Source organism: Sus scrofa, chromosome 15, assembly GCF_054392235.1.
Source record: "Sus scrofa isolate SSC_HxYL_T2T_F1_AM1 chromosome 15, Sscrofa_HxYL_maternal_Yorkshire_Landrace_v2.0, whole genome shotgun sequence".
Lineage (NCBI taxonomy): Eukaryota > Metazoa > Chordata > Mammalia > Artiodactyla > Suidae > Sus > Sus scrofa.
The window spans coordinates 98,535,855-98,563,746 of NC_139397.1; the positions used below are offsets into that span (position 1 = coordinate 98,535,855).

A 27,892-nucleotide genomic window follows, 5' to 3' on the forward strand; every position below is an offset into this window, starting at 1 on the left:
GTCAGTTATAGGAAAACCTGAGAGGCCTAAGTAACGCCCGCGGGACGTGTGCGCCCGGGGCTCGTCTTCGGGTAGGCTGCGCGCGCGCAGCGGGGTTCGAGTCCGTCGGTTTGGGCCTGGGAGGTTTAGGCCCCGGAGGGCCGACGGTCCGGGAGGGAGCCCAGGGACAGCCATCCGCGGGCCTGACGGAGGGTGAGGAGGAGTCCAGGCCTCGGCCCGCCCTCCTGGCGCAGCCTCCGGCTCAGCGGCAGGGCAGCAGGCCGCGCCCGCTCCTCCAGCCCCGCCGCCGGGGAGGGGTTTCCCGGGACGAGCCGGCCCCTTTCATCCAGGAAGTGAAAACGACGTCGGGGTCAATGAAAACAAACGGAGAGCCCTGGGGGGAAAAGAAAGGCCGGCGAGGAGGAGGGAACGCTGGGGCGCGGGAGGGAGCAGCTGGACTGCGGAAGGGCGAACCGGAGGCCGGCCGCGGTCGCGACTTTGCCGCCGCCGCTGCCGGGGCTCGCCGGGGGATGTCTGAGCCCGCGCCTCGCGGCCCCCAAGCTCCACGCGGCGGCCGCCGTCCGGGCCTGTGAGGGCCGCCACGTCCCGGCGGCGAGCGCGGACTGAGGGCGGCTCGGTGCCGGCTGGAGGCGCCTGGGGAGGGGCCGCGGCGTGCCGGGAGGGGCTGCCCAGGCTCCGCGCTTCTCCCATCGCTGCGGCCGGCGCCGGGCCAGAAGGATGCGCGGCGCCGGGCTCTGAAGCATGGAGGGGGTTCTGTACAAGTGGACCAACTATCTCACAGGTATGAGGGCTCGGGTGCCCGGGGGTCGCCGGGGAGAGGGCTTGGGTGGCCTTGGGGGGAGGCTGCGGAGAAGGGTCGGAGGTCCTCCTCCCCCTGGCTGGGGGGACCCGCACAGCGAATCGGCTCTGTTTGGTTCCCCTGTTTAATCTCTCCCTCTGCCCCATTGGAAGCGCTTTTCTGGCCTCTGCAGGGGACAGTTCGAGACTGCGCACCATCCGGAGGGTGGGACGTATACTTGACCACTTTGCCGTTGTATTAATACTTCTGTTCTCTTCTGTAGCTTCCGGAACAATCGCTAGTCACTCTACGTGTGTTGTTGCAATCTCTGTCTTGACACTTAATTCAGGATTTTGTTAATAACTGAGTTGTTGGGGTATAGGACTGGAATGGACCCTTTAAGATCAAGATTTAATTAAAATCTCTCCACCCTTTCTTTTAATTTCCCTTAGCAACACGGTTTATTTTAAAAGTTCTTTTATTGAAGTTGTTCGAGCATAGTAAATAAGATTTTGGAAGCTGCCCTCCGATAATATTCTCTTAAGGGTTGATTGTCAATGAGGTATCCTTATGTTTTGGAATTCAGGTAAGTGTGTGAGAAATTGTAGAAGAAAGTGCAAGACACAGAAGGTGGATCAGGCAAGTCATTTTCATTCGTGAAGTGTGTTGAGAGGAAGAACTCCAAAGAGCTAGGTGTTTCTCTGTAGAAGTGGGATACCAGCAGGAAGAGCCTTTTTTAAAATGACACCAACAGACTGACTTGTTAAAAGAGCCTTAAATCTGAGTTGTAGTCCCATCTCTGCCATCAGCTAACAGTAAGGTCAAGTCACTTTTACTCTCAAGAGCTCAATCTGATAGGGCCAGAGTGATCAACTAGTGTTTCCTGAAAGTGTTTTCCAACTCTAAAATTATGTATCTCACCAAATTAGAGGGCGGGAGATGGATTTAAAATAAGATTAAATAGCAAACAGATTTCTTGTTCTAGTATAATGGACAAATCTTGATTTGCTACCTGCTTATTTACTCTACCAAAAGTATGGAACCCCTTAGTAATTGTATCCTACATTAAACTTGTGTCCATCAGACCTTGTGCAAAATCTGCACATAAACACTTTAAGACATAAGCAGTGAGTTACAACTGTCTTTTTTTTTTTAAATGACAGATTTATAGCAGCAAATGCTTTAACATTTATGATACATGGATGTTTCGTTTGCATTAAAATGTCAAATACTTTATTTCTATAATTGAATTGTTTTAACAGGATCATTTTAAAAATGAGGCAGATATTTTTTATTAAGCATTTCACGTGGGCAGTTATGAAATTGTTCAACTGTTTAAGACAGTAGTTACTATGCTTTGAGATGTAAATGATCATCTCCATGCAAACATTCATAAGCACCCAGTCTGAGGAGGTCACGCGAGGGCTTATGCATAGCCCTGAGGAATGGAGAGTTACTAGAGTGAGTCATAATGTATTCCTGGCCCAAAACATGGTTTTAGTGACCCTCTTTCTCATTTATCATTGCGCACTGGCTTGTTAAGCTTTTAAGCACAAGTGCTTAAGGTTTTAATCTTTGCAGAGCAATTAAGTTAACTGCTAGTATGCAATGTAGAAGCAGGATGAAATGAAATACTTTTTTGGGGAAGAATTCCATTTATAAGATTTAAATTTGGTTCAGTGGCATGCTGATTATCACTTTTAGTTATCTTAGGTCAGCAGGATGAGCAGCTATTCATACTAAGTGATCTTTTAAGGAATGTCCCGGTTTGATGACGGTGTTCTTTGAGCATCCTTTGTAGAGAATAAGAATTATAGTAATATTTGGTAGTTTTGAGATAAAAAAGAATGTGTTTTTTTTTTTGAAAAGGTATTTAAAAAGGGAATACCTAAAAATCTTTTCTATAGAGATCTTATATATGTGAATCAACTAGAGATTGTTTTATTAAGTATTTATTCAAAAAGGTTTGTAGAGATAGTTGTCTTAATTAGATTAGTATATAAATTTAGCTGTGGTCATTTTTCAAGTTGGTACAAACTCTAAGTGAATCATTTTGCTCAGTATTTATTTTAAAAGAGATATTGAATTACAATAATGCAGGCTTACTAAATCACAGTTTATCCTGTAGGCACACTGGACCTGGAGTAGAGGAGCGTATTTTCACTGTACCCTTTCTTGTAATTTGTTTGCCAGCATGAATTAGCGTTTGAAAAGATACTGTTTTCATCATTTCTATGTATGCCCAATACAGTATAGTCTCATGGGTGTACTGCATATCTATACTCTCATGGGTAATAGGCAATATCTCAGTTTTCTAGTATTTAGTTATTCATTCAATCAGTCACTTGGGAAGTATTTTTTTTTTTTTTTAATAATATCTGTTATGTGTTAGGCTTCATCCCAGGTGCTAGGAATGCAGTGATGAGCAAGATAAAGTTCATGTACCAAAAGAACTTACCTTCTAATTTGCTGGGCCTCTTGAGGCAATATAGTGTTTCATAAAAAGAATTTTCCAAGCTCTTGCATCTTGGCTTCAGCTCCCCATCCCTCTGAACTGTATTATGATATCCTCTGCTGTGAAATTTAACCTTTTTATGATGACTCAGCATTGTCATTTCAAAAGTGTTACAGGTAGAGCCTTCTGGTGATGTAAATCCTGGGACTGTATCAGGATGGAAGACTGATTCCTCCTGTCTCACTATTTTGGTACCATTTGGCCCCAGAAAACCTGAATTAAGGTATCATATAGCAGGCAGTGTCTAAAGTGACCAGACTGAATGGTGATTTAATAGTCACAGAAAAAACAAGGTCAGTCACACTGCCTCCAGCATGATCACCATGTTATTAGTCAGTGAAGTGTTGTAAATTAGTAGCATGCTTGATAAGATTTCGGGAACACTGAGTTTGGCTTGCAAGAGTGGGAGTTGAGCTTCAAGGAAAGCCATCATTCTCACCTCCAGCTTTGCAGTGGAGCCAAGTCTGTGATAGTTGTATACTCTGGTCATAGAATAAATGCTAATTAAATGAATGATTGCTGTTTCTAGCATTTCTGCCCAAGCTGTGCAATAGCAGGGCAAGGAGAGAGGAGTAGTGGGAATCCATGCTTTCACTATAGGGTATGCAGCTTTTGTGTGAGAGACTGGAATTCTTTTAGCACTCAGTGTGCAAGGGAGTTGGCTTAGGCAAAGTATTTTATAGGAGAGAGGAAGGTCACTTTGCAGAATTAGAGGGCTAGGTGGCACCTGAGAAATCTTGTTCAATCTACTTATTTTGGAGTCTGGGAATTTTTGATATTTGTCGACATGAAAAGACTTGTCCCAGTTTATTCACCTAAAGAAAGAAAGTAGAACTGGTTCTAGAATCCATGTGTTCTGTTGCTTTTTCCATTACATCATAACCCAACTCTGTTTCCCTTAGAAAAACGGGGCAGTCATGTAGCTCCCTGCATAGGGATATTATTGAAGATGGGTCTGATGGGTTGTTAGTGAGACGGTTCTGAGCTAGAATAAGGTATTATTCCCCATGTGTATGCTGATCTAGAGGTTTCTACAGAAATCTCTCCCAATAAAATGGAGATTGATGCAAGAGTATTTTGAGCAAGCACTGGCAATTAAAAATTTCATTGTCAGAATGTTTTATTAGAACCAAGAAATGACATGGATGGTAAGTGTTGACATCATAGCTTTTTATGTGATGAAAGTAATTTTTATTGATCTTTTGTTATATATGGTCTTTGTAGGTTGGCAGCCTCGTTGGTTTGTGTTAGATAATGGAATCCTGTCCTACTATGATTCACAAGATGATGTTTGCAAAGGGAGTAAAGGAAGTATAAAGATGGCAGTTTGTGAAATTAAAGGTAAGTGAATACATGGAATGAGATGAATTTGAAGTTAGGTAAGTAAAGGGTTCTTCAGCATACTGTGAAAAGAGGAGAAAAGCATTTCTAGCCAGGTAGGAATCTTTTAATACCATTTATTTCCTTAGCATTCAGGAGTTGCACTGTGATTGATATTGCAGTGTTAAGCACTGAGTTTGATATTTCTCCCTTTATAAATACACTTTGGATTGAAATTCAAAATACTAGTTTTCATGTTCCAATTTGCACGGGAAAAGTTTTTTTGTGGATGCCGTGTTAGTGTCCATGCCAAGTCTATATGTGTTCTTTTTCATTCCTGTAGGAATGGGTTGTCAAGATTGGAAGCTGAACTCTAAAGATGATGAGGCCAGCTCAGGTTTTTGATAAAGTATAATGTCAGAGTCATAAACTCTGGTTCTTTGCTTATTGGAGATAAGCTCTTCAGAATGCTTACAGATGTTTTACTTTTCTTTTTCTTCTTTTTTTTAAATGATCTTGGAAGTTTTGAGGAGTATTGGTCAGGGGTATTTGTAAGAAGCCCCTCTGTTGGAATTTGTCTGATGTTTTTCCCATGATTAGACTTGGGTTATGGGTTTTAGGGAGGAAGATCACAGAGGTAAAGTGCTATTCTCATCACTTCAGGAGTACATACCATCAACATTGACATACCACACTTTATTTTTTTTCAAAGTATAATTTCCACTTTAATATTTTTTTTTCAGAGGAAGGTTTTTCTTCAGTCTTTAAGGACTGCCTCCTTAATGGGCTTTCATGGAGGTCGTCGGGCAGCATCTGCAGGTCTAAACTGGGGTGGGGATGTTTGGTCCATCTGGGCTTCACCAGAATGATTCCTGACCATCTTGCTGTGACAGGTACAGCTCATGCAGTCATGTAGTTTCAGTGTAAGTACAGCTTGGGAAGCACATAGGCGTCAAAGACCCTTACTTTGGAAATGTCCTTGATGGCTGGGGCCTCTATTGTTTTTCCAATGACGAACTTTTTAATGGCCTTAATAGCCATTAATTCTGCTGTATTTAAAAATGAAACTAAAATCTTATTGTAGTTTCATTTTGTAGAGACATCTTTAGAAATGAGAGCATTGTTTTCTTTTAAGGTAGCTATTGGAGCTTTCACTAGTATTAGCAAGTAACAAAAAAGAATTACTTTTGGGGCTTTGGGATTTTAGTAGTTTTAACCTAGCCCCAATTTTTTTGTACCCGTCATTGATTGTTGTATGATTATATATTTCACTGTTTATACAGGAATGGCCTATATAAGTAAAATAATAAAATATCTTTTGTGGCACTTATTTGCCGTAGTACACTGAGCATCTGTTCAGTTCCTCATCTAGGGTTTTTTTGTGCAGTTTTTTCTTATCCACATCCTGTTGTCATCAAATCTTTTTTTTTTTTTTTTTTTTTTTTTTTTTGGTCTTTTTAGGGCCACACTTGTGGCATGTGGAAGTTCCCAGGCTAGGGATCAAATCGGAGGTGTAGCTGCTAGCCTACACCACAGCCACAGTAACGCCAGATCTGAGCTGTATCTGCGACCTATGCCACAGCTCATGGCAATGCCAAATCCTTAACCCACTGAGCAAGGCTAGGGATCAAGCCTGCATCCTCATGGATGCTAGTCAGATTCGTTTCTGCTGAGCCATGACGGGAACTCCAAATCCTCCTTCTTGAAGACTTTTTTTCTTTTTTTTTGAAGACTTTTTAATTTCCTGCCTCTTCTTAACGTTCATTCTGATTACACAGGAAGTCTCTGTACCAAAGACTTCAATGTTTAGGTGTTTTGATTATTTTTAGTGTATCAGTTTGTTTCCTGGGTAGAACTGTTCCCAGTTAAAGCAGAGACACCTTTTTCTCTCTTGCCTTCCACAAGCACTCCTCTGAGCAGAGTAATTACATATTCATTAATGATAGTGTAACACAAATGAATCTTGCAACAAAGATTTAGGATTGATTCATCATGATTCTTGGTTAGTTCTCTTTTGTCAGAGATCCTGGGGTAGGAGATGTAGAAGAGGAAGAGGGTGGAGGGAAAGAGATCTTCTAAATGTTTGTGCTTTCCAGGTGATTATGAGATACTCATTAGTTGAGGACAATTGTTCTGACCTTACTTATCATTTCTGCACTTTATCTATATGACAGATACTCTCCCAGGCTCTTGTGGGTGGGTGCGTGGGGTACCAAAACACAGACTGCTTTCAAGGAAATTAAAAAATGTGTGATAAGTGTGACAGTTCATATGTATTTAAGGTGGTATAGGTGGTACAGAGAAGGAATTCTTAGATTTCACTTTTCAGTTGTTAATTGGTTGTTGTTTTCTCTTCCATATGCTACCACCACTTTGACACCACTGCCAGCTGAGGTATATGTGGGAATAGTAGTTTGGAGGGCGCCACTTAATTGCCCCTTAGGAAGTGGCATTGCCTCCATCTCGAATCATAGTTTGTTGTTTTAGGTGTGAAACATCTAATACTGTGTAAGTGATTTGATTCTCCCCAAATTACTTAAGTCCATGACTGTATTTCCCCTTTGTTTATCATCATAGTCCATTCAGCAGACAACACAAGAATGGAATTAATCATTCCAGGAGAGCAGCATTTTTACATGAAGGCAGTGAATGCAGCTGAAAGACAAAGGTGGCTGGTTGCTCTGGGGAGCTCCAAAGCCTGTTTGACTGATACTAGGACTAAAAAAGAAAAAGGTAATTACAAATTTTTCCTTTGTGGTGAGAATATTTTCTTAAACATAAATGTAAGTTGTTGTGTTCACTTCTAGTAATTTATCCCAAAGAAATAATCAGGAATATAGCAGAACTGTGTGCATAGATGTTCATTATAGTGAAAAAATTTATGAACATTGCCAAGGTTTAAATTTAGGGGAATAGTACATTAGCCTGTAACCTACCACCATAGGTTGATATATTATGTAGTCACCTCAAGGAATTTTAATGATGTGAGAAAATGCCCAAAGTTAAAACATAGTTGAAACAAAACAGGATTTATTTATTTATTTTTATTTTTTTTATAATGATTTTTATTTTTTCCATTATAGCTAGTTTACAGTGTTCTGTCAATTTTCTACTGTACAGCAAGGTGACCCAGTTACACATACATGTGTACATTCTTTTTTCTCACATTATCATGCTCCATCGTAAGTGACTAGACATAGTTCCCAGTGCTATACAGCAGGATCTCATTGCTTATCCATTCTAAAGGCAATATAGTTTGCATTTATTAACCCCAAATTCCCAATCCATCCCACTTCCTCCTCCTCCCCCATGATTTTCTTTTCTGTGGAAAGGTTCATTTGTGCCGTATGTTAGATTCCAGATACAAGTGATATCATATGGTATTTGTCATTCTCTTTCTGACTTACTTCGCTTAGTATGTGAGTCTCTAGTTCCATCCATGTGCTGCAAATGCCATTATGTTCTCCTTTTTTATGGCTGAGTTGTATTCCATTGTGTATATATACCACATCTTAATCCAGTGATCTGTTGATGGACATTTAGGTTTTTTCCATGTCTTGGCTATTGTGAATAGTACTGCAGTGAACATGCGGGTACATGTGTCTTTTTCAAGGAAAGTCTTGCCTGGATATATGCCCAAGAGTGGGATTGCTGGGTCATATGGTATTTCTATATATAGTTTTCTAAGGTACCTCCATACTGTTCTCCATAGCAGCTGTACCAATTTATATTTCCACCAACAGTGCAGGAGGGTTCCCTTTTCTCCACATCCTCTCCAGTATTTGTTATTTGTGGACTTATTAATGATGGCCATTCTGACTGGTGTGAGGTGGTACCTCATAGTAGTTTTGATTTGAATTTCTCTAATCAGTGATGTTGAGCATTTTTTCATGTGCTTGTTGGCCATCTGTACATCTTCCTTGGAGAAATGTCTATTCAGGTCTTTTGCGCATTTATCAATTGGGTTGTTGGGGTTTTTTTTTTACCGTTGAGTTGTATAAATTGTTTGTATGTTTTAGAGATGAGGCCCTTGTCGGTTTCATCATTTGAAACTGTTTTTTTCCCATTCTGTAAGTTGTCTTTTTGTTTTTTTTTTATGGTTTCCTTTGCTCTGCAAAATCTTGTCAGTTTAATTAGGTCCCATTGGTTTATTTTTGCTTTTATTTCTATTGCTTTGGGAGACTGACCTGAGAAAACGTTTGTAAGGTTGATTTCAGAGAATGTTTTGCCTATGTTCTCTTCCAGGACTTTAATGGTGTCTTGTCTTATGTTTAGGTCTTGAAGCCATTTTGAGTTTATTTTTAGTGCATAGTGTGTGAGGATGTGTTCCAGTTTCATTGATTTACATGTAGCTGTCCATTTTTCCCGGCAATACTTGCTGAAAAGACTGTCTTTTTCCCTTTTTATGTTCTTCCCTCCTTTGTCAGAGATTAATTGACCATAGGTGTCTGGGTTTATTTCAGGGTTCTCTAGTCTGTTCCATTCTGGTCTGTATGTCTGTTTTGGTACCAGTACCACACTGTCTTGATTACTGTGGCTTTGTAATATTGCCTGAAGTCTGGGAGAGTTATGCCTCCTGCTTGGTTTTTGTTCCTCAGGATTGGAAAAAAAACAGGATTTAAAATTACATAGCCATTTCTTGGCCAGATCAGGAAAGATATGTAAGAACTGGTCAAATTGTTAACCTTTGGAAAGGGAATTCATGGGAATTCATTTTTCACTTTATACCCTTTGACTGTACGTTTTGATTTTGCCATTTACAAATACTGCCTGTTTAAAAGCAAAGCAAATAAATTATGGTATTATTTCAATTATATGCAAGTATGATATGAAAATAATAACAGCATTTATATTGTAGTGAGATTGCAGTTTGATATTTTTCTATATTTTTTAATTTTCAGTAATTTTCACTGAGTATTTTTATAATTAAAAACTATAGAAGTTTTATTTAAATTAATGAAAGCAACTAAATTATGAGTATTGAAAAGTGAAGGCTAAGGATTGAATTTATAACAGTTTTCCAATATATGAAAGAGGATATATATCCATATATCCAATATCATGGCTGGAGTATGGCTAAGGGTAGAATAAGAAGGAATGAATAGTCACGATAGCCAAAAGGTAGAAGCAACTCAAATGTCTACAGACAGATGAATGGATAAACATATGATGGAATGGTATATACATATGATGGAATGTCATTCAGCCTTAAAAAGGAAGGAATTTCTGATACATGCTACATTGATGAATCTTGAATACATGCTAGGTGAAATAAGCCAGTCACAAAAGGACAAATGTTGTTTGAGTCTGCTTGTATGGAGGTACCTAAAATAGACAGATTCATAGAGACAGAAAGTAGAATGGTGCTTTCTACAGCTCAGGGGAGATGGGGGTGGGGAGTTAGCATTTAACATGTACAAAGTTTCATTTGGGAAACATGAAAAAGTTCTGGAGATGGTGAGTTCCCTGGTGGTTTAGTGGTTAGGACTTGGCACTTTCACTGCTGTGGCCTGGGTTCAGTGTCTGATCTGGGAGCCAAGATCCCACATCAGGCTACTGCACATGCATGCTGGAGCCAAAAAAAAAAAAATTCTGTAGATGGGTAGTAGTAATGGTTGTACAACAATGTGGATGTACTTGATGCCATCAAACTATATACTTAAAAATGGTTAAAATAGTAAACTTCATTATAGATATTTTACTACAATTAAAAAGAAGAATTGGCTTAAGCTTGAGTAGAAATTAATTTAGATCAGGTTAAATGGGCAGATAGAGCTGTTTGGTTCCCTCTGGTTAGAGGAGCTTTGTGGCTAGTACCACAAAGCAGTGCCACTGGCTTGAGGAATATGGAAAAGCACCAGTGTCTGTTGTGTGTACTTTTTCTGCTCTGATGCTTATTTGGAAGGTATTGGTGAGTGAGTGGCTGAGATGATGGCTGGGTCATCTGTCTAGAGATATTACTGGATGTTTACTCTGTCTAGAGATATTAAAGAAAAGAAAGGAGGCTCTTAAAAGAATTCTTACAATACTATGTGAAAATGAAGCTATAAAAGAAACAGAAGAAAATAAATGAATGTTTATATACAACAGTTTTAACTACATAAAAATTAAAAATTTCTGTTTACCAAATTACAATAAGGAAAACTGAGAGAAAGCTCAGATCTTGAAAAATATTTACAGTATTTAGGACAGGTGAAATATTGCTATCTGTAATGCATGAGAACTTTAATAAATTATCAATTTATCAAGCATATATTTCTAAGAGAAAAACCAAATGTCAGAACTGGAAAAATGTGTAAAGGATAAGATAAGCCAGTTCACAAAAAAAAAGAAATATAAGAACTTATCAAATAATGAACTTATCAAAAGATGAGTAATAGAATGGAAATATCCCATATAAAGCATTCAGTGTTATTACCCTGTCTCTAGAAATTAATCTACTTAAACTTCACGTCAAATACATGACTACCAGGTTTTTTCCAGTTCTTTAAAGAGAGGTGTTTCCTCAGGGCCCTTGTATCCTATTTCCAAGGTCTCATACTTCGTAAGCTATTTATATCTGTTGCCTTACTTTTTGATGATTCCTTTTTGTTGTTTTGCCCCTAAAATATAAAAATGATCTAATTGAATGTTTATGTATGTTCCTTTTAGAAATAAGTGAAACCAGTGAATCTCTGAAAACCAAAATGTCTGAACTTCGCCTCTACTGTGACCTCCTAATGAAGCAAGTTCATACGATCCAAGAATTTGTTCACCATGATGAGAATCATTCATCTCCAAGCATAGAGGTATATCAAGGATGACCCTTTCATGTTTGGTTATGCTTTGCAGCACACTGGTGGGTGAGCTTCTCTGAGTAAGATGACAGAGGTATTTTCAAAGTGAGTTATTCTTGAGTATTCAGACCTCTTCATACTATAGACTATCTGGAAATTTGTAGGATCTTCTAGATCATGTCTGTATTACCAGAGTAAAGCAACGGGCAGCACATTTCTCTAAGGAATTGAATCAAGGCCTGTCTTTGAAGCCAATTGATAATTTGGTGGTTGGGGTGGGGAAGAAGCATTCCAGGCTTTGTTCTACCCACTGATGACTGCATGAATCCATTGAACAACTGCTATTCTCTTTCTTTTATACTAAGATCTTAGCTTAACCACTGAGAGTTGATAATTTAGCTTTATAGAATAACTTAAAAAAAAATATTTCCCTCATATCTGCTCTAGGGACAGTGTTAGGGACCCAGTCTTGTACCATCCTTCCACTATGCCATTCTCTGTGTGTTGTCTTCAAGGTGACTGCAGGTTGCACAGAGGCAGGAGCCACGGTAGAGAGAGACAATCTCAATTTGCTGTCCTTGGCTTTTATCAGAGAACGAAAATCCCAGAAACTCCCCAGCAGACTTCACATTATTTTTTCAGTCTAGGTCAATAGACTAGGAAAAATGAATATTTGACAAAGGATCATGGACTAGCCATGACTGGCTTAGAGCAGTCTATATTCATCCCCCAGGGTCAGGGTGCTCTGCTGTCCTAAGACACACACCTTGAAGTTTTTATTCTGCCAAGAAAGAAATGGGAGAATGAGCATGGAGTAGATAGATTTGAATTCTGCCTGCTACTAAGCAACTCTCATGGTATCCCGCTTTTGTGATCGCCTTTGGAATTCTGATAGTTGGAGACTTACAGTTTAGGTTAGATTTATCTAAGATAAATTTTTTTAATTTATATTTTTGATTGATTGATATGGATGTTCCCAGGCTAGGGGTCTAATCAGAACTACAGCTGCCGGCCTATACCACAGCAACACAGGATCCGAGCCGAGTCTGTGACCTACACCACAGCTCACCGAAACGCCAGATCTTAACCCACTGAGCGAGGCCAGAGATTGAACCAGAAACCTCATGGTTCATAGTTGGATTCGTTTCCACTGTGCGACGGGACCTCCTATCTAAGATAAATTTTTGAATACACTTTCTCAATATGATATTTGGTTTAAATGCAAGAGTCTAATTTCATACATTGTTAGATAATTCTTATTTGTGCAGTGCTTTAATTTTCTTTTTTTTGGTCAAAGAAATTGTTTATTTTTCTGATATACAATATTAAAACAACTAGAATTATGTCTAATAACATATTACCAGGATATATTTAAATATTAGAAATTCATGTATTTTCTAGAACATTTATATTATTGACATTTACTATACAATATAACCTAAGAAGATTTATTGCCACTCCTTTGACAGTCACCATGAAATTTAACATAGCAAATATGCCTGGTTAGTTTAATATCTCTTCGAGTTTTTTCATTGGCCCTCTGAATTATGCCAGTGTTAGCTAGAGAGCAAACTTCATTTAGAATTTAATTTTAGGGGTTCCCATTGTGGCTCAGCGGTAATGAACCCAACTAGGATCCATGAGGATGAGGATTCGATCCCTGTCCTCACTCAGTGGGTCAGGGATCCGGCATTACTATGAGCTGTTGTGTAAGTTGCAGATGCAGTTTGGATCCGGCGTTGCTGTGGAAGTGAATCTGATTAGTATCCATGAAGATGCAGGTTCTATCCATGGCCTCGCTCAGTGGGTTAAGGATCCGGCATTGCAGCAGTCTTTGGTGTACCTCAGAGATGTGGTTCAGATCCAGTGTTGCTGTGGCTGTGGCTCTGGTGTAGGCCCCAGCTGCAGCTCCAATTTGACCCCTAGCCCAGGAACTCCACATGCTACTGGTGCACCTATGTGCTTTAATTTTCTAAGGTAATGCATTTTAAACAGATTTGAGCATAACCTAGTAAGATGTCCGTTGGAAGCAATGTTTTATTTCTTGATTATATGGTGGTGCATGAATCCACATGGTTGTGTGTGAGTCTGTTCAACTCTTTGTATATAATTTTTCAGAACATGAATGAAGCCTCTTCTCTACTTAGTGCCACATGTAATACCTTCATCACAACACTTGAGGAATGTGTGAAGATAGCGAATGCCAAGTTTAAACCTGAGATGTTTCAGCTGTCCCATCCGGATCCCTTAGTTTCTCCTGTGTCACCTTCTCCTGTTCAAATGGTTGGAACTTCTTGATTTTCTTCCAGTGGTACTGCATGTGCTTTTGTTTTTTTAAGGGTAGAAACTGGCAGTGGGAGGGAAATAGTAAACAGATTGAATTTTTTTGACCGTACTCAGATTTGTATGGGAGCCTCTCAGCTGATGGGCTCGGCATGTGCTAAGGTCCTGATCCCCTCCCCTTGGAGAAGCTGTGCCATTACCCTAGAGTGCCAGGAAAATGTTACAGTGCTCTCTGGGTACTATGGCATGGAAAGGTTGGGGAGCGCTCTTCTACTTCGTAGAAACACCGCAGTGGGGTAATGATTTACTCACAGGGGGATAGGCAAATCTTTAAATGAGCTGTAAGGGATTTGAAACAGCATGTTACAGGGAAAGCAGTCTTTTTTAGTTACATTTGGGTTTGAGCCCTCTAAGTAGACAAGTTACTTAATCTCTGTATTTCATTTTCTTCATTTATAAAATGGTGTTTTCTGTATCAGAGGAGGATCTAATCTGTTTAACTTTAGGTCCTAAACATTAGGTTCTTACCTTCTGATTACTCTGAACACTGAGTACACCTTTTGCCGAGCGTGCTGAATGCATTGTCCTTTTCAAGCTAATAAACTTGCTCGAGCATGCTGTGGGGCACTTGGAGGTGAGATAAGATTTGATGAGACCTTACTTTTTTTTCCATCAGACTATTTTCTAGAGCCCTTTTCTAGAAGGAAGAATACTGCCTGGCTCCTATTTTAGCTATTGACTTGAAGATTTATTTGTTGACAGAAAGAACAGGATACAACTTATTCCAAGCTTTTCTTACCCACCACAGCAGATTTGGTCATATGAGAATTAGTAAAGATTATTACCTAAATTTGTTTAGATCACTGTTTTCTAATCAATTATTGATAGACTAACAATGTCCTCTAAAAATTCATGAAAATGAGTTTTATGGCCAGATTATTTTGGGCAGTGCTAGATTAACAAACAAATTTGGTTTCTCTGTCATAGGATTTCTTAGAACGTCTTTTATGGTAAAGTGTATTATCAGTCTCTGAGGAGAGGTGGTGTGTAGTGTTTCCAAAATTTATTTGACGTTTGAACCCCCCCCTCCTTCTTTTCTTTTAAGGCTGTGCCTGGGGCAAATGGACGTTCCCAGGCTGGACATCAAATCGGAGCTGCAGCTGCCAGCCTAGAACATAGCCATAGCAATGCGGGATTCAAGTCACATCTGTGAACTACATCACAGCTCACAGCAACGCTGGATCCTTAACCCATTGAGCGGGGCCAAGGATTGAACCCGCATCCTAATGGTTACTAGTCCGATTCGTTATCGCTGAGCCATAGCAAGAACTCCTGAACTCCTCTTTTTTTTTCTTTTTTTTCAGCCACATCTATGGCATGTGGAAGTTCCCAGGCCAGAGATGGAACCCAAACCACAGCTATAACCAGAGCCACAGCAGTGACAATGCTGGAGCCTTAACCCACTGAGCCATGGGGGAACTCCTCTTTGTTTATTTTTTAATAAAAACTCACAGGACTGTGGTGTTTGTCAGAACACAGTTTGACAATGTTGCTTTTTAGAGCAATTTTAGGTATATCATGAGCTGCTAAATAACATGTGTAGTTGAACAAAAAATCCCGATCTTTTGAAAGGATGTGTAGTAGTATGTTCCTGAGAAGGGGTACACTGTATTTTTTTAAGGCGGACTTTATAGAGTCAAATATAATGAAAGCACCTCAAACCTGCCTAATTTCTTCATTAAACTTGTTAGGGAAATGCCATCTGTGTCTAGAAAGGTCATATGTGTACTTTATGTATAAGAAACTATAATAACTGTTTTTTTTTTAAACTAAAACATTTTATCAGTAGAAACATTACAAGAAATCCAATAAGTTAATCTAGGAAATATTGTTTAGAGGCCACTTATTTTTCCTCACTGTACCATTTTACTTCATACAAAAAGCAAAAATTGTGGCTTATGGTAAATTGTTTTGGAGACACATGACATGGCAAGTAAGGTTGGATGGTCAAGGGGAAATTTTTTTCTTTTTTCTTTTTTTTTAAACAACATGAGTAAATGAATAAAGCTGATAGAGTTGAGCATTCTAAAATTAGTTCGAACTTTATGACCACTTTATGTAGTTAATTTCATTGTGTCCCTCTTTAAATTAACGTGTATTCAATTATATTTCAAATCATCATGGAAGTTCAAACAATTGTCATTTGGATCCACAGATTGAGTGCTAATTGTAGTGGGGATGCTGCTGGGTGATTTCTGTTAAAGGAGATGCTGTATCTTTATTTTAATTGTATTAGATAGCTCTGAACTGTCTAATTGTTTGGGTCATAACAATTGGACAGGTCATAATTGTTATCATTTCAACTGGGATTTCTCAGAGCAACTGAGGAAGGCATTTATGTAATACAAATGTTAGGCTTGGACTTGTAAGACCCTTGAGCCCCTGTATATAAAAGCAACCATCCTTACTTAGCCTTTAATAAAACTTTGCTTTTTTTTATAAACACTGAAATAATCTACTTGACTGCCTCTTTCTTTTTTTTTTTTTTTCCTGGTGGAGTAATTAGATCTTCTAAATTATATTTCATATTTATTGATTCATTCATATTTACTAATGCTCTGCTGAATCAGATTTTTAAAATTTATTTTAAGCACATGTTTTCAGAAACGTATTTGAGGCTTAGGGTTCATCTTGTGAGTTCTTATAAGATTTGAATTATTGTTATTTTCCATGAAAACTGCACTTTAGAATATCTGTATACTAGTTTCCTGAATAATGAATGGTAGAGAATTTTGCCCTTTAAAAAAAGACATTTATTAGAATATTTTCTTTTCTGGTTTACTAGATATTCCTTTTTATCACAAATAATGTGATTTTTTGGGGGGACTAGTTAAGTATACTGTTTTTTTATGTTTTTTATACATACAGACATTTTATATGTTATTATAAAATTTGGTTTTTAATATTGAGAAAATAATCCAGCATGTTTTTGGTATGTGCTAAGATTTCATTTAATGGTTATTAAGGAGAAAGTTGGATATTGTACTAACAATATTACTTGAGTTTGTTAAAATTTAAATTTTTTGGCCAGCCATCTTTTTATTTGAGTAAATTTATGTTAATTATCAAAATAATAATCTAGTAGGGCTGTCTAATTCTACTTGACATATGGATTATGCGTACTTTCTTTTTAAATTTCTAGATGAAGCGTTCTGTCAGCCATCCTGGTTCTTGCAGTTCAGAGAGGTAAAATAACCTTTTCTTTTGACCAAGTTCTCTCGAAATTGTATCTACTTGGGGAAATTCTTTAGGTTTTTAAAACAGTAATGCAGAATGTAAACTGTATGGGCAGATTCTGCTTCTGATTTGCTCAGCATTATTTCTCTTAGTGCTCCCCCAAGTAGGTATTCAGTAAAGAAAAAAAAATGAGTGAATAAATTAGCCAGCAAGGTAGGCACCTTGCCAGCTGTCATACCTTTTTAAGCTATAAATTATGTCAATAATCAGTAATAGAAATCTATTTCTGATGTATTACGTCTCCAAGCTTAGGGTCATTTTACGACAGATTTTTTTTTTTTTTTTTAATTTCCAAAGTTGTCTTCTTTCTTTCTTTATTTTTATAGCATCGTATTTTATAGTGTCGTATTTTATTAGGAACTAAAGATATTACTGAAAAGAGAGAAAAACCAATTAATATTTTAAAATATGAACACATTTAAAAAATTTAACTTCTAGGAGTTCCTGTTGTGGTGCAGCAGAAATGAATCCGACTAGGAACCATGAAATTGCGGGTTCCATCCCTGCCCTTGCTAAGTGGGTTAAGGATCCAGCATTGCCATGAGCTGTGGTGTAGGTTTCAGACACAGCATGGACTTGGCGTAGGCCGGCAGCAACAGCTCTGATTAGACCCCTAGCATATGGGAACCTCCATATGCTGCGGGTGCGGCCCTAAAAAGACAAAAGACAAAAAAAAAAAATTAACTTCTAGATAGATCTTGCCAATATCCCAGGCTATTTATCATGGTAGGTAATATACTTTGCTAAATAATATCCTTATTTGATGCTTTAGAAAGTGATGAAATTATACTGACAATAGCATCTATTTCTTTACATTAATATGAGGTGGGGGAAGTTACTGTGGGATTATATGAAATCATGTATGTGAAACCTTTGAAAATTGTAAAGCACTATAGAATTTAAAGAATCTTTCAATAAACATCTCTTGAATGCCTATTAAAAAAAGAATGTGGAGTTCCTGTCCTGGCTCAGCAGTTAATGAATCTGACTAGCATCCATGAGGATGCAGGTTCGATCCCTGGCTTCGCTCAATGGGTTAAAGATCTGGTGTTGCCATGAGCTGTGGTGTGGGTTGCAGACTCGGCTCAGATCATGCATTTCTGTGGCTGTGGTGTAGGCCAGCAGCTATAACTCTGATTCCACCCCTAGCCTGGGAACCTCCATATGCCGTGAGTTTGGCCCTAAAAAGCAAAAAAAAAAAAAAAAAAAAAAAAGAATCTAATGAGTACCTATAAAAAAAAGAAGTACTGAGTCCAAGTCCCTTTATTATTGCTCTGTCACTTTTTCCCCCTCTGATAATTATGTAATTGATTGAACTATTATGTGCTTAGAATAGTCCAGTGATGTATATATCTAATCCTACCAGGGAATGAATGAAGCAAGTTTCACCAACTGAATTTTCCAGAAAAATAAAAGGTCCCTTTGACAAATTTTTATTATTTGTTTGTTTATTTCTTTTTCGGCTGCCCTGAGGCATATAGAGTTCTGGGCCAGAGATCGGATCCTCGAGCCATAGTCTTTGACCCACTGTGCTGGACCAGGGATTAAACCTGCATCCCAGTACTCCTGAGATGCCACCAGTTCCCATTACGCCACAGCAATGCACACAAAATTTTATTTTTTTGATAGAAATTTTTCTGAACTGAATTTTATCCTTTCTACCCTATTAAAAAGTTACAAGAATTGTATTTTTTCATTTTTTAAAGTTTTCTTGAAGTATGGTTGATTTACAATGTTGTGATCATTTCTGCTATACAACAAAGTGATTCAGTTATACATGTACATAAGATATAATAAGAATTTTAACACTTTTTTTGGGGGGGGGGATCAAGGTCATCATTAAGAGCAGGAATGTTGGGCTGTCATCCAGTGGTAGCTGAGGTGTTAGGTGGCGGTGGTTTGCTTCTTCGTTAAATTTTTTCAATTGATTTTTCTAGTTTTCTGGTTTTCCAGACTAATTTTTTAGAAATAGTTTTTCTAGCCTCCATTTGCTGCTGTCATTGAGTTGGCTTCTAGCATGATTCTATGCTACTTGCCTATCCCCTTTGCTCTGTTTTATTTATTTATTTATTTAGTCACACCTACAACATATGGAAGTTCCCTGGGCCGGGGACTGAACCTGAGCCACAGCAGTGAACCCAAGCCACAGCAGTGACAACACTGTTAGGCCATCAGGGAACTCATGCTCTGCTGTTTTGGATGTGGATTGACACTAGATACAAGCAGTTGTGAAATCCACAATTTTTAGTTTTCGGACTCAGTACTTCTTTTTTTTTAATAGGCACTCAGTACTTCTTTTTTTTTTAATAGGCACTTTTTTTTTTTTTTTTTTTGCGTTTTCTAGGGCTGCTCCCGAGAGGCCTATGGAAGTTCCCAGGCTAGGGGTCTAATCGGAGCTGTAGCTGCTGGCCTACGCCACAGCTACAGCAATATGGGATCCTTAACCCACTGAGCAAGGCCAGGGATCAAACCCGAAACCTCATGGTTCCTAGTCGGATTCGTTAACCACTGAGCCACGATGGGAACTCCAATAACTTTTAGTTTTCAAATGCTTGTTAACCATCTGATATTCTCTAGTTGGACATTCCCTTATAAAATAAGTCACTTCTTCATTGTGCCTCTTCTTTTAATTTGGCTCACAAGTCATATTTTCCAGCCTACCAACTGGATTCTAAATGATTTGATTTGTTTGTGGCCTGACCTCTGAAGGTGTAAATGTTACGAAAATAGAACTTTGGATATAAAAATTGTTCTTCTTTTATTTAAAGAGAAGTCATTGAAAACTGCAGTTAAGTTGAGGGTATTTGCTTTTGTTGAAGTCCTTACAATTTAATGCTTTATTTAATTTGCAGGAGTAGCCACTCTATAAAAGAACCAGTGTCTACACTCCACCGATTCTCCCAGCGACGCCGAAGAACCTACTCAGATACAGACTCCTGCAATGATGTTCCTCTTGAAGACCCAGATAGTAAGTTAGAACGGCTGTCTCTCCCTTTGGCCTATTCAGCAAGATTTTTGTGGGGCTCTGAAATTGCTGAAATGAAGGGTACTGACAGTGAATGCTGTACTTCGCCCTTGGATTAATTCCTTAATTCAGAGCTAAACAAAGAGCACACAATCAACAGAAGCTCATTTATCCTCTTACAGACAATTTTATTATTAAGAAGGTCTAAGTATCTCTTAGTAAATACTGTGTCTTAGATTTTATATGTAATAGCAAAATCTTTTACTCCCACTCCATTTTAGTAATCTCTTATTAATCTACTCCCACTACATTTGTACTTAAAAAACATGTTAGAAGAAAGCATGAATTATGGGTAGGATCCTAGGATAAAATAAAGGCAAGTTCTCAGTTCAAAGGAAAAAATCAGCATCGTTACTTAAATAATATAAAATGGCTGAGGAAAATAATTTTTCTCTGGTGGTGGTAGTGAATTATATTGCAGTTTATTCCTTTACCTTTTGCTTTCTTATTATTTAAAGAGACAGAATATTGTGGTTGAATATTTTAGGAAAAGTTTTGTGATTTATGATAATTTTTCTCTTAGGGGAAAAGGCTTTGAAAGTGTGTTAGAATATCTACTTAGACAGTGGTGACCATGATTTCTGGTGAACACATGTATGGTTTTATTACAATGCCACTGATAGGCTTGTGCTCTTCAGAGTCTTTTCTATGGCCTAAGGAACAGATGGTGTCCCAAGAGTATTTTTAAGTAAGCTGTTTGGAACAAGATTTCCTTTCCCTTAAGAAAATGACATGGTGAATGGAGGTTAGATTCTTTAGATGCTGAGAAAAGCCTAGCTAATTCATAGTGTGGCTGAAACAGTGGTGTTAGGTTTATACTATTTTACTATATTGAAGGTGATTAAGATAGAGTTGTTTTACTTAACCAGAGGTTAAATAGATTTAATTAGAGGAGAACGCATAGTTCTTGAAGATGGTAGAGATTTTAAAGGGGATTGCTGGTCATTTTCAGATCTTTAGGAGTTGATGGCACTTTTTTTTTTTTTAATGCCTATTTTTCTTACAGAACTAATCTGTTTGTTGATATAGAACACTACTTGTGCTCATTATCATTTTGAATTTAAGTTGGGGCAATGAATAAAGAAATGAAATAAGGAAAAGGATTGAGTGTAAGGAGAGGATGGGAAAAAGAAACTTTCCTGCGCCAATTTAGTAAACTTGGAAGAGATAAGGAAAACAGGAAGATGGTTAGAGGTTAAGTATGGGAAAAAATGTCACCTGGGGCAGGTAACACACATTCTGACTTACCTAGCTCTTTCTGCTTTTTTTTTACATGACCCTTTTCATCCAGAGCTCATGAAAGAATTCTGCCCTGTACTTTTCTTTAGATGCCACTTCCTTTTTTAAGGTGGTCATTTGCATTTATGACAGCTAGATTAATTTTTTTTTAAGCCAGCCATTTTCCTTAGCTTTCTTCTCTTTTAGGCACCCTGGTCCTGAATTTTCGAAAACTGTTTCCATAAGATATAAGTGAAAATGGCTTATTCCATTTAGCATTCCACAATTTAGCTGTTAAGGAGTCTAACAAAATTAGTTACACACATATGCATGCACACCCATACATACAAATTAATATTTAAATGTATATCTATTCTCCAGAACTTTTTTAAAATTTGAAGTGTAGGATAGGTCAGAGTTTTATGCTGAAGATTTCCTCCTGTTTATCCTAAAGTTTAGTGTTTCAGTTAGTTGACAAAATAAAGACTGAATTAGTGCTCTTTTTCAGAAAGTACTTGTTTTACAAATTGTCAGTCAAGTTGAACGTCTTTATTCTAGTAGCTTTTCCTTGAGAAATGCAGCCCAGCTGCTTCTATTTTTTTATTAAGTAGGTTTTTAAAAATTATAAAAGTAATAAATGTTCAAGTTAAATACATACATGTGAAAATGAACAGGACTATGCCATTGTGTTTAATGTGTTCACTTGCAGCTGCAGTGCTAGTTTTGTGAGTTACATTCCACATGGCAGTGTGGGAGCGTTCAGTGTAAGGTACCTAGTCAGTTTTGCTCAGAAGGTCTTGTGATGAAAAGAGCAAGAACTGAATTAATCCTAGTTCTGTTGCCAGTTGTGTGATCTTGGGTTGTTAGGCTTATAACTTTTTTTGGGTCTTGGTTTCTTTGCCTCGAAAATGAGGATAATAAAAGCATTAAACGCAGTAGATTGGAAAAGAAAACAATAAAGACTAAATCCAATTCAGCGAATACTGGCTGCTCACTATGTGCCAACCTTGATTTTAGCAATGAACAAAACCAGAATCTTTGTTTCAGGTAGTTCCATAATTTGTCTCATGAACTGTAAAGTTTCTCCTGATGACTGCCAATACTAGAAGAGGTAGATTTCACTCTGTTAAACAAGCAAAAAATTAGCAGGAAGCTAAAGGAATTTCATGTCCCTGAATAGGAAACATTCTTTCATGATTGACTAGAGTTAATATTGATAAGATAACCTTTAACCTTTTAATCAATTTCTTAATAGGACCTGTTCACTGTTCAAGAAATACACTTAATGGAGATTTGGCATCAGCAACCATTCCTGAAGAAAGCAGACTTATGGCCAAAAAAAAATCTGAATCGGAAGATCCTCTTCCATCCTTCTCTCCCTGAGGAAATGGAAGTGTCCAACTTCCTCTAAGTATTGCTATGCAAAAGCTGCTGTAATTAAACTATGTTATAGGGAGTAGTTTTTCCCTTAGGATTTCTCTGCACTTTATAGAATATTGTAAAACAAACAAAAAACAACCCACATACCTTTGAAGTGTATTTTATCTTTATATAGTTTATTTGCAAGAGTATTTTCCTAATAACTTCACAGTATGAATGTGCATCTTTTTTTTTTTTTTTTTTTTTTAAACAAACGATGGTGTAACATTTTGACATCCATAAGGACAAATGTAGATATTTTTCTAAAAAACTGTGAGGGACTGACAGCTTAGTCAGTGTGTATTGTAGATTATAAACTTGAAATCTTATAAACCTAAGGTTTCAGTTTGACAGAAGTGTGATATATGTAACTTGTGCCATGGACCAAATGGTCACTTTACCCCAGCTGAAAATGAGTGACAGTCACAGCTTGATAGTGATTGTATTATATTCCTTTAAGCAAAAAGGAAACATTTAATATTCAGAATATTTTTATCCCAAATACTATGACATTAAGAATTTTTTAAAAACCAGACTCTGCTGTCCTTCGTATGTGAAGTTGACACTACTGATTTGTCAATACCAAATGTTGGGTTAAAGTATTTAATTTTTACTTATTTATTTTTCTGTTGCATCAAAAAATGATTGCATCCTAACTTTTATGACCTACCAAATTTAAAATGTGTAAACATTGTTATTTACATTGTTCTAGAAAAGAGGTTAATGTAGTGACCTTGCTCACTTCCAGGAGAGAAATAAATGACTTGCAATGGAAGAGGATTTTAGTGCTTTTTTTTCCCCAAAACAGACATTATTAAGCTGCTGTTGTAAGGTATTGATGTTTGCAGCTCTTTAGACTATTGAGACATTTTTTATTTATGGGTATTTATAAAAAAAAGGAATCTGTCAAGGAGACTGCTCTACATAACTTGAGAGTAGCATTATTTAATTAAAGAACAAGTAGCATTTTTTTTGGTAGTGCCTGTCCATACCTATTGTCAGTGTTTGCCTTGTAAGGTGTTTTTTTTTTTTTTTCAGTTCACTTTGGAGTGACGGTTTTGTCCAAGGTTTTGGATGAGGAGCACTTTAAAACAAACTGGTTTGGTGTTTTTAAGTTAATCATATGTTTAATAAATACGTGGTTTTTGCATTCAAACTCATCATACAATACATTGTATTTTTTACATTTATTGATAGTCTGTCTAATCTTTATCAAATGGTAATAATATTCTTCATTGCTTTGATTTTGTTTGTATATTCAGACCTTGTAGTAAATACATAAATGAGGCATATTTTTAGCTTTTTTGCTTTTGAGCTTAGAATAGTATGGCCTATTTCATTTTAAATTTCTCTTGTAAGTTTACATGGGAATTTTTTAAAAAGAGTTAATATTTGGTATTTCTTTATTAAAATAAATATGTAGTTTTAGGCTTTCTTCCTTAAGTTTAAAATGGACATAAACAATCTATATATGTTAATATACATGTAGATAAACTGTATGCTACTTAAAGTATTTGCAAGTTTAAACAGCACACATCATTAGACTACATTAAGAGGAATCTTTTTCTGCTCATATGTTCTACGTCATGTGTCTAATTTGAGAAAAAAAGTTTGATAATATAAGTTTTCATGTTGAGTGAGTAATTAGATTTTTTGCTTCTCTTATTTTTTTATTTTTTATTTTTTGTAGTAAGAACGAGTAGTGATAAGACCATGAAGGTCAAGGTGCTACTGATTGAGAATTTTTCTGGTAGTTTTCCAGTAGGTTTATAATGAAAACACTTTAATGAAGCTTTTGAACTCATAGAAAATAAATCCATTTCCTATTGCTTTATTCAAAAATATGAGTTCCTGAACAGTTTTCTGTAAATATTTTTAAAAATAAAATAGTTATTTCTGTTCATATCATTTTTTTTCTCCTTGAAACAGGTGCTTTGAACAAGTTTGCTATATGTTCCTAAGAATGGCTTTTATTGTGACTGGAGCCACTTTTTTTTTTTTTCTCTTGGGAACCAGTGGATTTGTGAAATCATTTTTTTAGGAGTTATCAGTGTATCTTGAATTACATCTAGGTTTTGATTAGTGAGTTGGTAGCATGAAGCAACCTATAAAGCTTCAGGGAACCTTACATTTTGAGGAGTCCAGTGTATTTTCAAGTGTGCCTGACTTTTCTAAATATTAACAAAAAGGTAAACCAAATAAGAACAATTTCAGAAGAATTTTAGTTTGTCACGACTTTTTTGTAATGTATAACCAACTATTGGTTGTTCTTGTTGTGCTTTATCTAAGCCATGGGGTTACTGAGAAATTTGGAGACTTGTTATATCGGTGAACTAAGCAAAACCAGTGCTTGTTTTTTGTTTTTTTTCCCAAGGGCCTGGTTTCTGTTGTGTAGGAATCCAAGGCCTCTATAATTAAAACAACTTTGATGAGAATTCTTTTGTAAAATGGACTAAATTTGAACTTTGTTTACTGCGTTATCTTCAATTAGGACAAGTCCAGAAATGGATGCAATTGCTTAAACTTAAATTCCAAGGCAAGAGATAAAGTATCTTCATTTTGGCAGTCACCATGGAAACTTCCACCCTGAATTGTAGATTTTTCACTGTGCATTATTACATTTAGGAATTATCATAAGATCTCAGGAAATGTATCCCTGTAATATGTTACTATTATATTGCTGTTTATACTGCTTCCATACACATTATAATATTGTTAATTTGGATTCTACCAATTCTTTACTTCTTTTATTGAATTAAGTGCCTCTGGGTCTGTCCTTTGGGCTTTGCTCCTGCCACTTGGTGCAGAGGGAATGTCCTAGCCTGTAAGAAAGTCTGTTTAGTCTGCAGGAGCTCCTTGCAGGAAGCCTTTCTATGAATAGCCCTGTTGGGGTAAGTAATTGTAGCTGATAGATAGGACTTCTTTCTCATGTCTTTGCAGTTCCACAGTCTTCCTTTCTTTGAATTCATACTGAATTTGAAAGTTTGAGTTCTTTTGTTTAATTAGATGTTTTTTCTTAGGAAAGTAATTCATGCACATAGTTTTAAAAAGAATCAAATAGAACTAGAAAGCTGATAATGAAAAGGAGTAGTTCCCTCTCTCCCTAGCTGAGCACCCCAAAGACAGGCACTTTCAGCTAGTGGCTTGTTCTAGTATTTACCGCCTATTTGAAAATATGTTTTATTACATTTCTTTATTTGTCAATTTTAGAAATGATTGTTTCAATTCCTTTTATGGCAGGCAGCATTTATTTTTCTTATATCCTTACTTCTCCCATCCCTCCCAGTGTAGATTAATCACACCTTTTTCTTAAATTAATAGTTATAAATGTTGTTTATTTATCACTGTCAATTATTTCCTATTATTATTATTTCCTTTCTACTAGAACCTTATTTTTATTGGAATTAGTAATTGCCTGATTTTAAAATTTGCTTAGTTTTTTATGTACCTGTCACATGACCATCCAAAGGCTTAAATGTTCAAAAACGTCAGATAATCTATCAATTCCTTTTTTTTCTTTTCCCCTGGGGACATTTTTTCCACAGTCCTTCATCTTCTGCCATCTGGACCATTGCTCTCCAGGCCTGTGCATGGCTCTGTGGTTATTCTGGCACTCACTTTGTTTTTCAGTCTCATGTTGGATCTCTTGTTTATTGAGTCCTCTTTCTTGATTTACTGCACTTTTTTTGCCAAAGCATATTCACTACCAAAAACTCCCTGGGGGAAAGTGCATGAGAAGTGAAGACTTTGAGGCTTTATGGATCTGAAAATGTCTCTACTTTTGATTGATTGGTAGTTTGGGGTCTCTGTTGAAAATAATTTCTCCTTAGAATGTTAAAGGCAGTGCTCCATTGTCTTATAGACTTCATGATTCCTGTGAAAATTCTGATGGGACCTGTTTTTACATTCTGGAATCTTTTAAAAGCTTTTCTTTACCTCTAATATTTCATGAGGATGTGTGGCTCTTCATTCATGTTGATGAGTACTTGTCTTGGTGGAATCTTTCAAGTTGTAGACTTGCTTTCTTCAATTCTGAGAAATTTTTTGTGTTATCTTTTTTTTTTTTTTTTTTTTTTTTGTCTTTCCTAGGGCTGCACCCACATGGCATGTGGAGGTTCCCAGGCTAGGGGTCTAATCGGAGCTATAGCCACCAGCCTACGCCAGAGCTGCTTCCGTGACCTACACCACAGCTCACGGCAACACTGGATCCTTAACCCACTGAGCTAGGCCAGGGATCGAACCTGCAACCTCATGTTCCTATCGGATATGTTAACCACTGAGCAATGACAGGAACTCCGTGTTATCTTTTTGATAATTTTTTCTCCTCCATTTTCTCTATCCTGTTTTTCTAGAATTCCTGTTACTTGAATGTTGGGCCTCCCCGATTGATCCTCTAATTTAAAAAATTTTTCCTCTCCAGTTGCCCTTTAAGTTGTAATTTTTCTTTTTGTTTTCCTCCAGCTCTTCTGTTGAATTTTTTAAGCTATGTATTTTAATTTCTAAGATATCTTTTTTTTTCCTCTGTTCCTTCTTCATGAGGATGATTGCGTTTTTTTCTTCATGTCTTTCTTGTTTCTTGCATTGTTATTTGTTTTGCATTCTGTCTTCTATTCTGAAGTCTTTCTCAGAAAGTTGGGAAAGGTCATTCATTCATATTAAGAACCATTACTAAAAAGCTAACTTTATAGTTCTTTATGTATGGGCTAGGTTTATCAATTATCTGCCTTCAGGCAGAGAGCTGGCCTTTATTGTTGGAGTTACTTAAATTATAGAGAAACTCTTTTCTTTGGAGCCATTCAGTTTTTCTAGGAAGGATTCCTGAGTTCTAGAAGCAGGCTGGGGAAAAAGGGCTGAGGACTCCATAATTTGTATGGTGACTTTTATTTAATCCTTCTATTTTTGGCCTTCCTATGCATTGTCCCACCCCATCCTAGCCTTCCTCTGTGTTTGGTGACCCTCCTGTGGCTGGAGGGTAGGAGTGGGTGGGTTGTCTGGCCATAGAGAATAGGGAGAGGACGTGGGGTCCAGTTGCTCATTTTACAGACTTCTAGTCCTAATTTCAACTGTATACCTCACCCTCTTTTTCTGCAGTACCTGCTACTTCCAAATCTTGAGCTTGTTAGTTGTTTGGTTGAGTGCATTTGTTGGTTTCTCCTTTCTGGGTACATAGGCTTTAACTTCCTCTCCTCTGAAAGGTTAGTTATTATACTTCCTCCTGGTTTTTATTTTTAAAAATAAAAATTTTGTTGAAATCTCATAGC

The 27,892-nt window shown here is 37.3% G+C and overlaps 1 protein-coding gene across 3 annotated transcripts; it reads left to right on the forward strand.

The window, feature by feature from the left end:
• The first annotated feature begins 355 nt into the window (after positions 1-355).
• On the forward strand, positions 356-27,888 carry PLEKHA3 (pleckstrin homology domain containing A3). 3 transcript variants are annotated; one of them, XR_014828692.1, is made up of 8 exons: positions 356-781; positions 4,518-4,634; positions 7,191-7,346; positions 11,265-11,401; positions 13,508-13,700; positions 16,875-16,918; positions 19,822-19,937; positions 22,468-23,787. XR_014828692.1 is itself a non-coding variant. In NM_001243464.1 (8 exon segments), coding segments are annotated over 8 exon segments (903 nt in total). In that variant the 5' UTR covers positions 723-741; the 3' UTR covers positions 22,596-22,633.
• The last annotated feature ends 4 nt before the right edge of the window (positions 27,889-27,892 follow it).

Bases quoted from the DNA above. Each gene is read 5' to 3' on its own strand.
- PLEKHA3 (XM_084997963.1), top strand. From the start codon at position 742: ATGGAGGGGGTTCTGTACAAGTGGACCAACTATCTCACAG. The intron at 11,402-16,874 runs GTATATCAAGGA...TTAAATTTCTAG, and splicing joins ATTCATCTCCAAGCATAGAG to ATGAAGCGTTCTGTCAGCCA. The intron at 16,919-19,821 runs GTAAAATAACCT...TTTAATTTGCAG, and splicing joins GGTTCTTGCAGTTCAGAGAG to GAGTAGCCACTCTATAAAAG.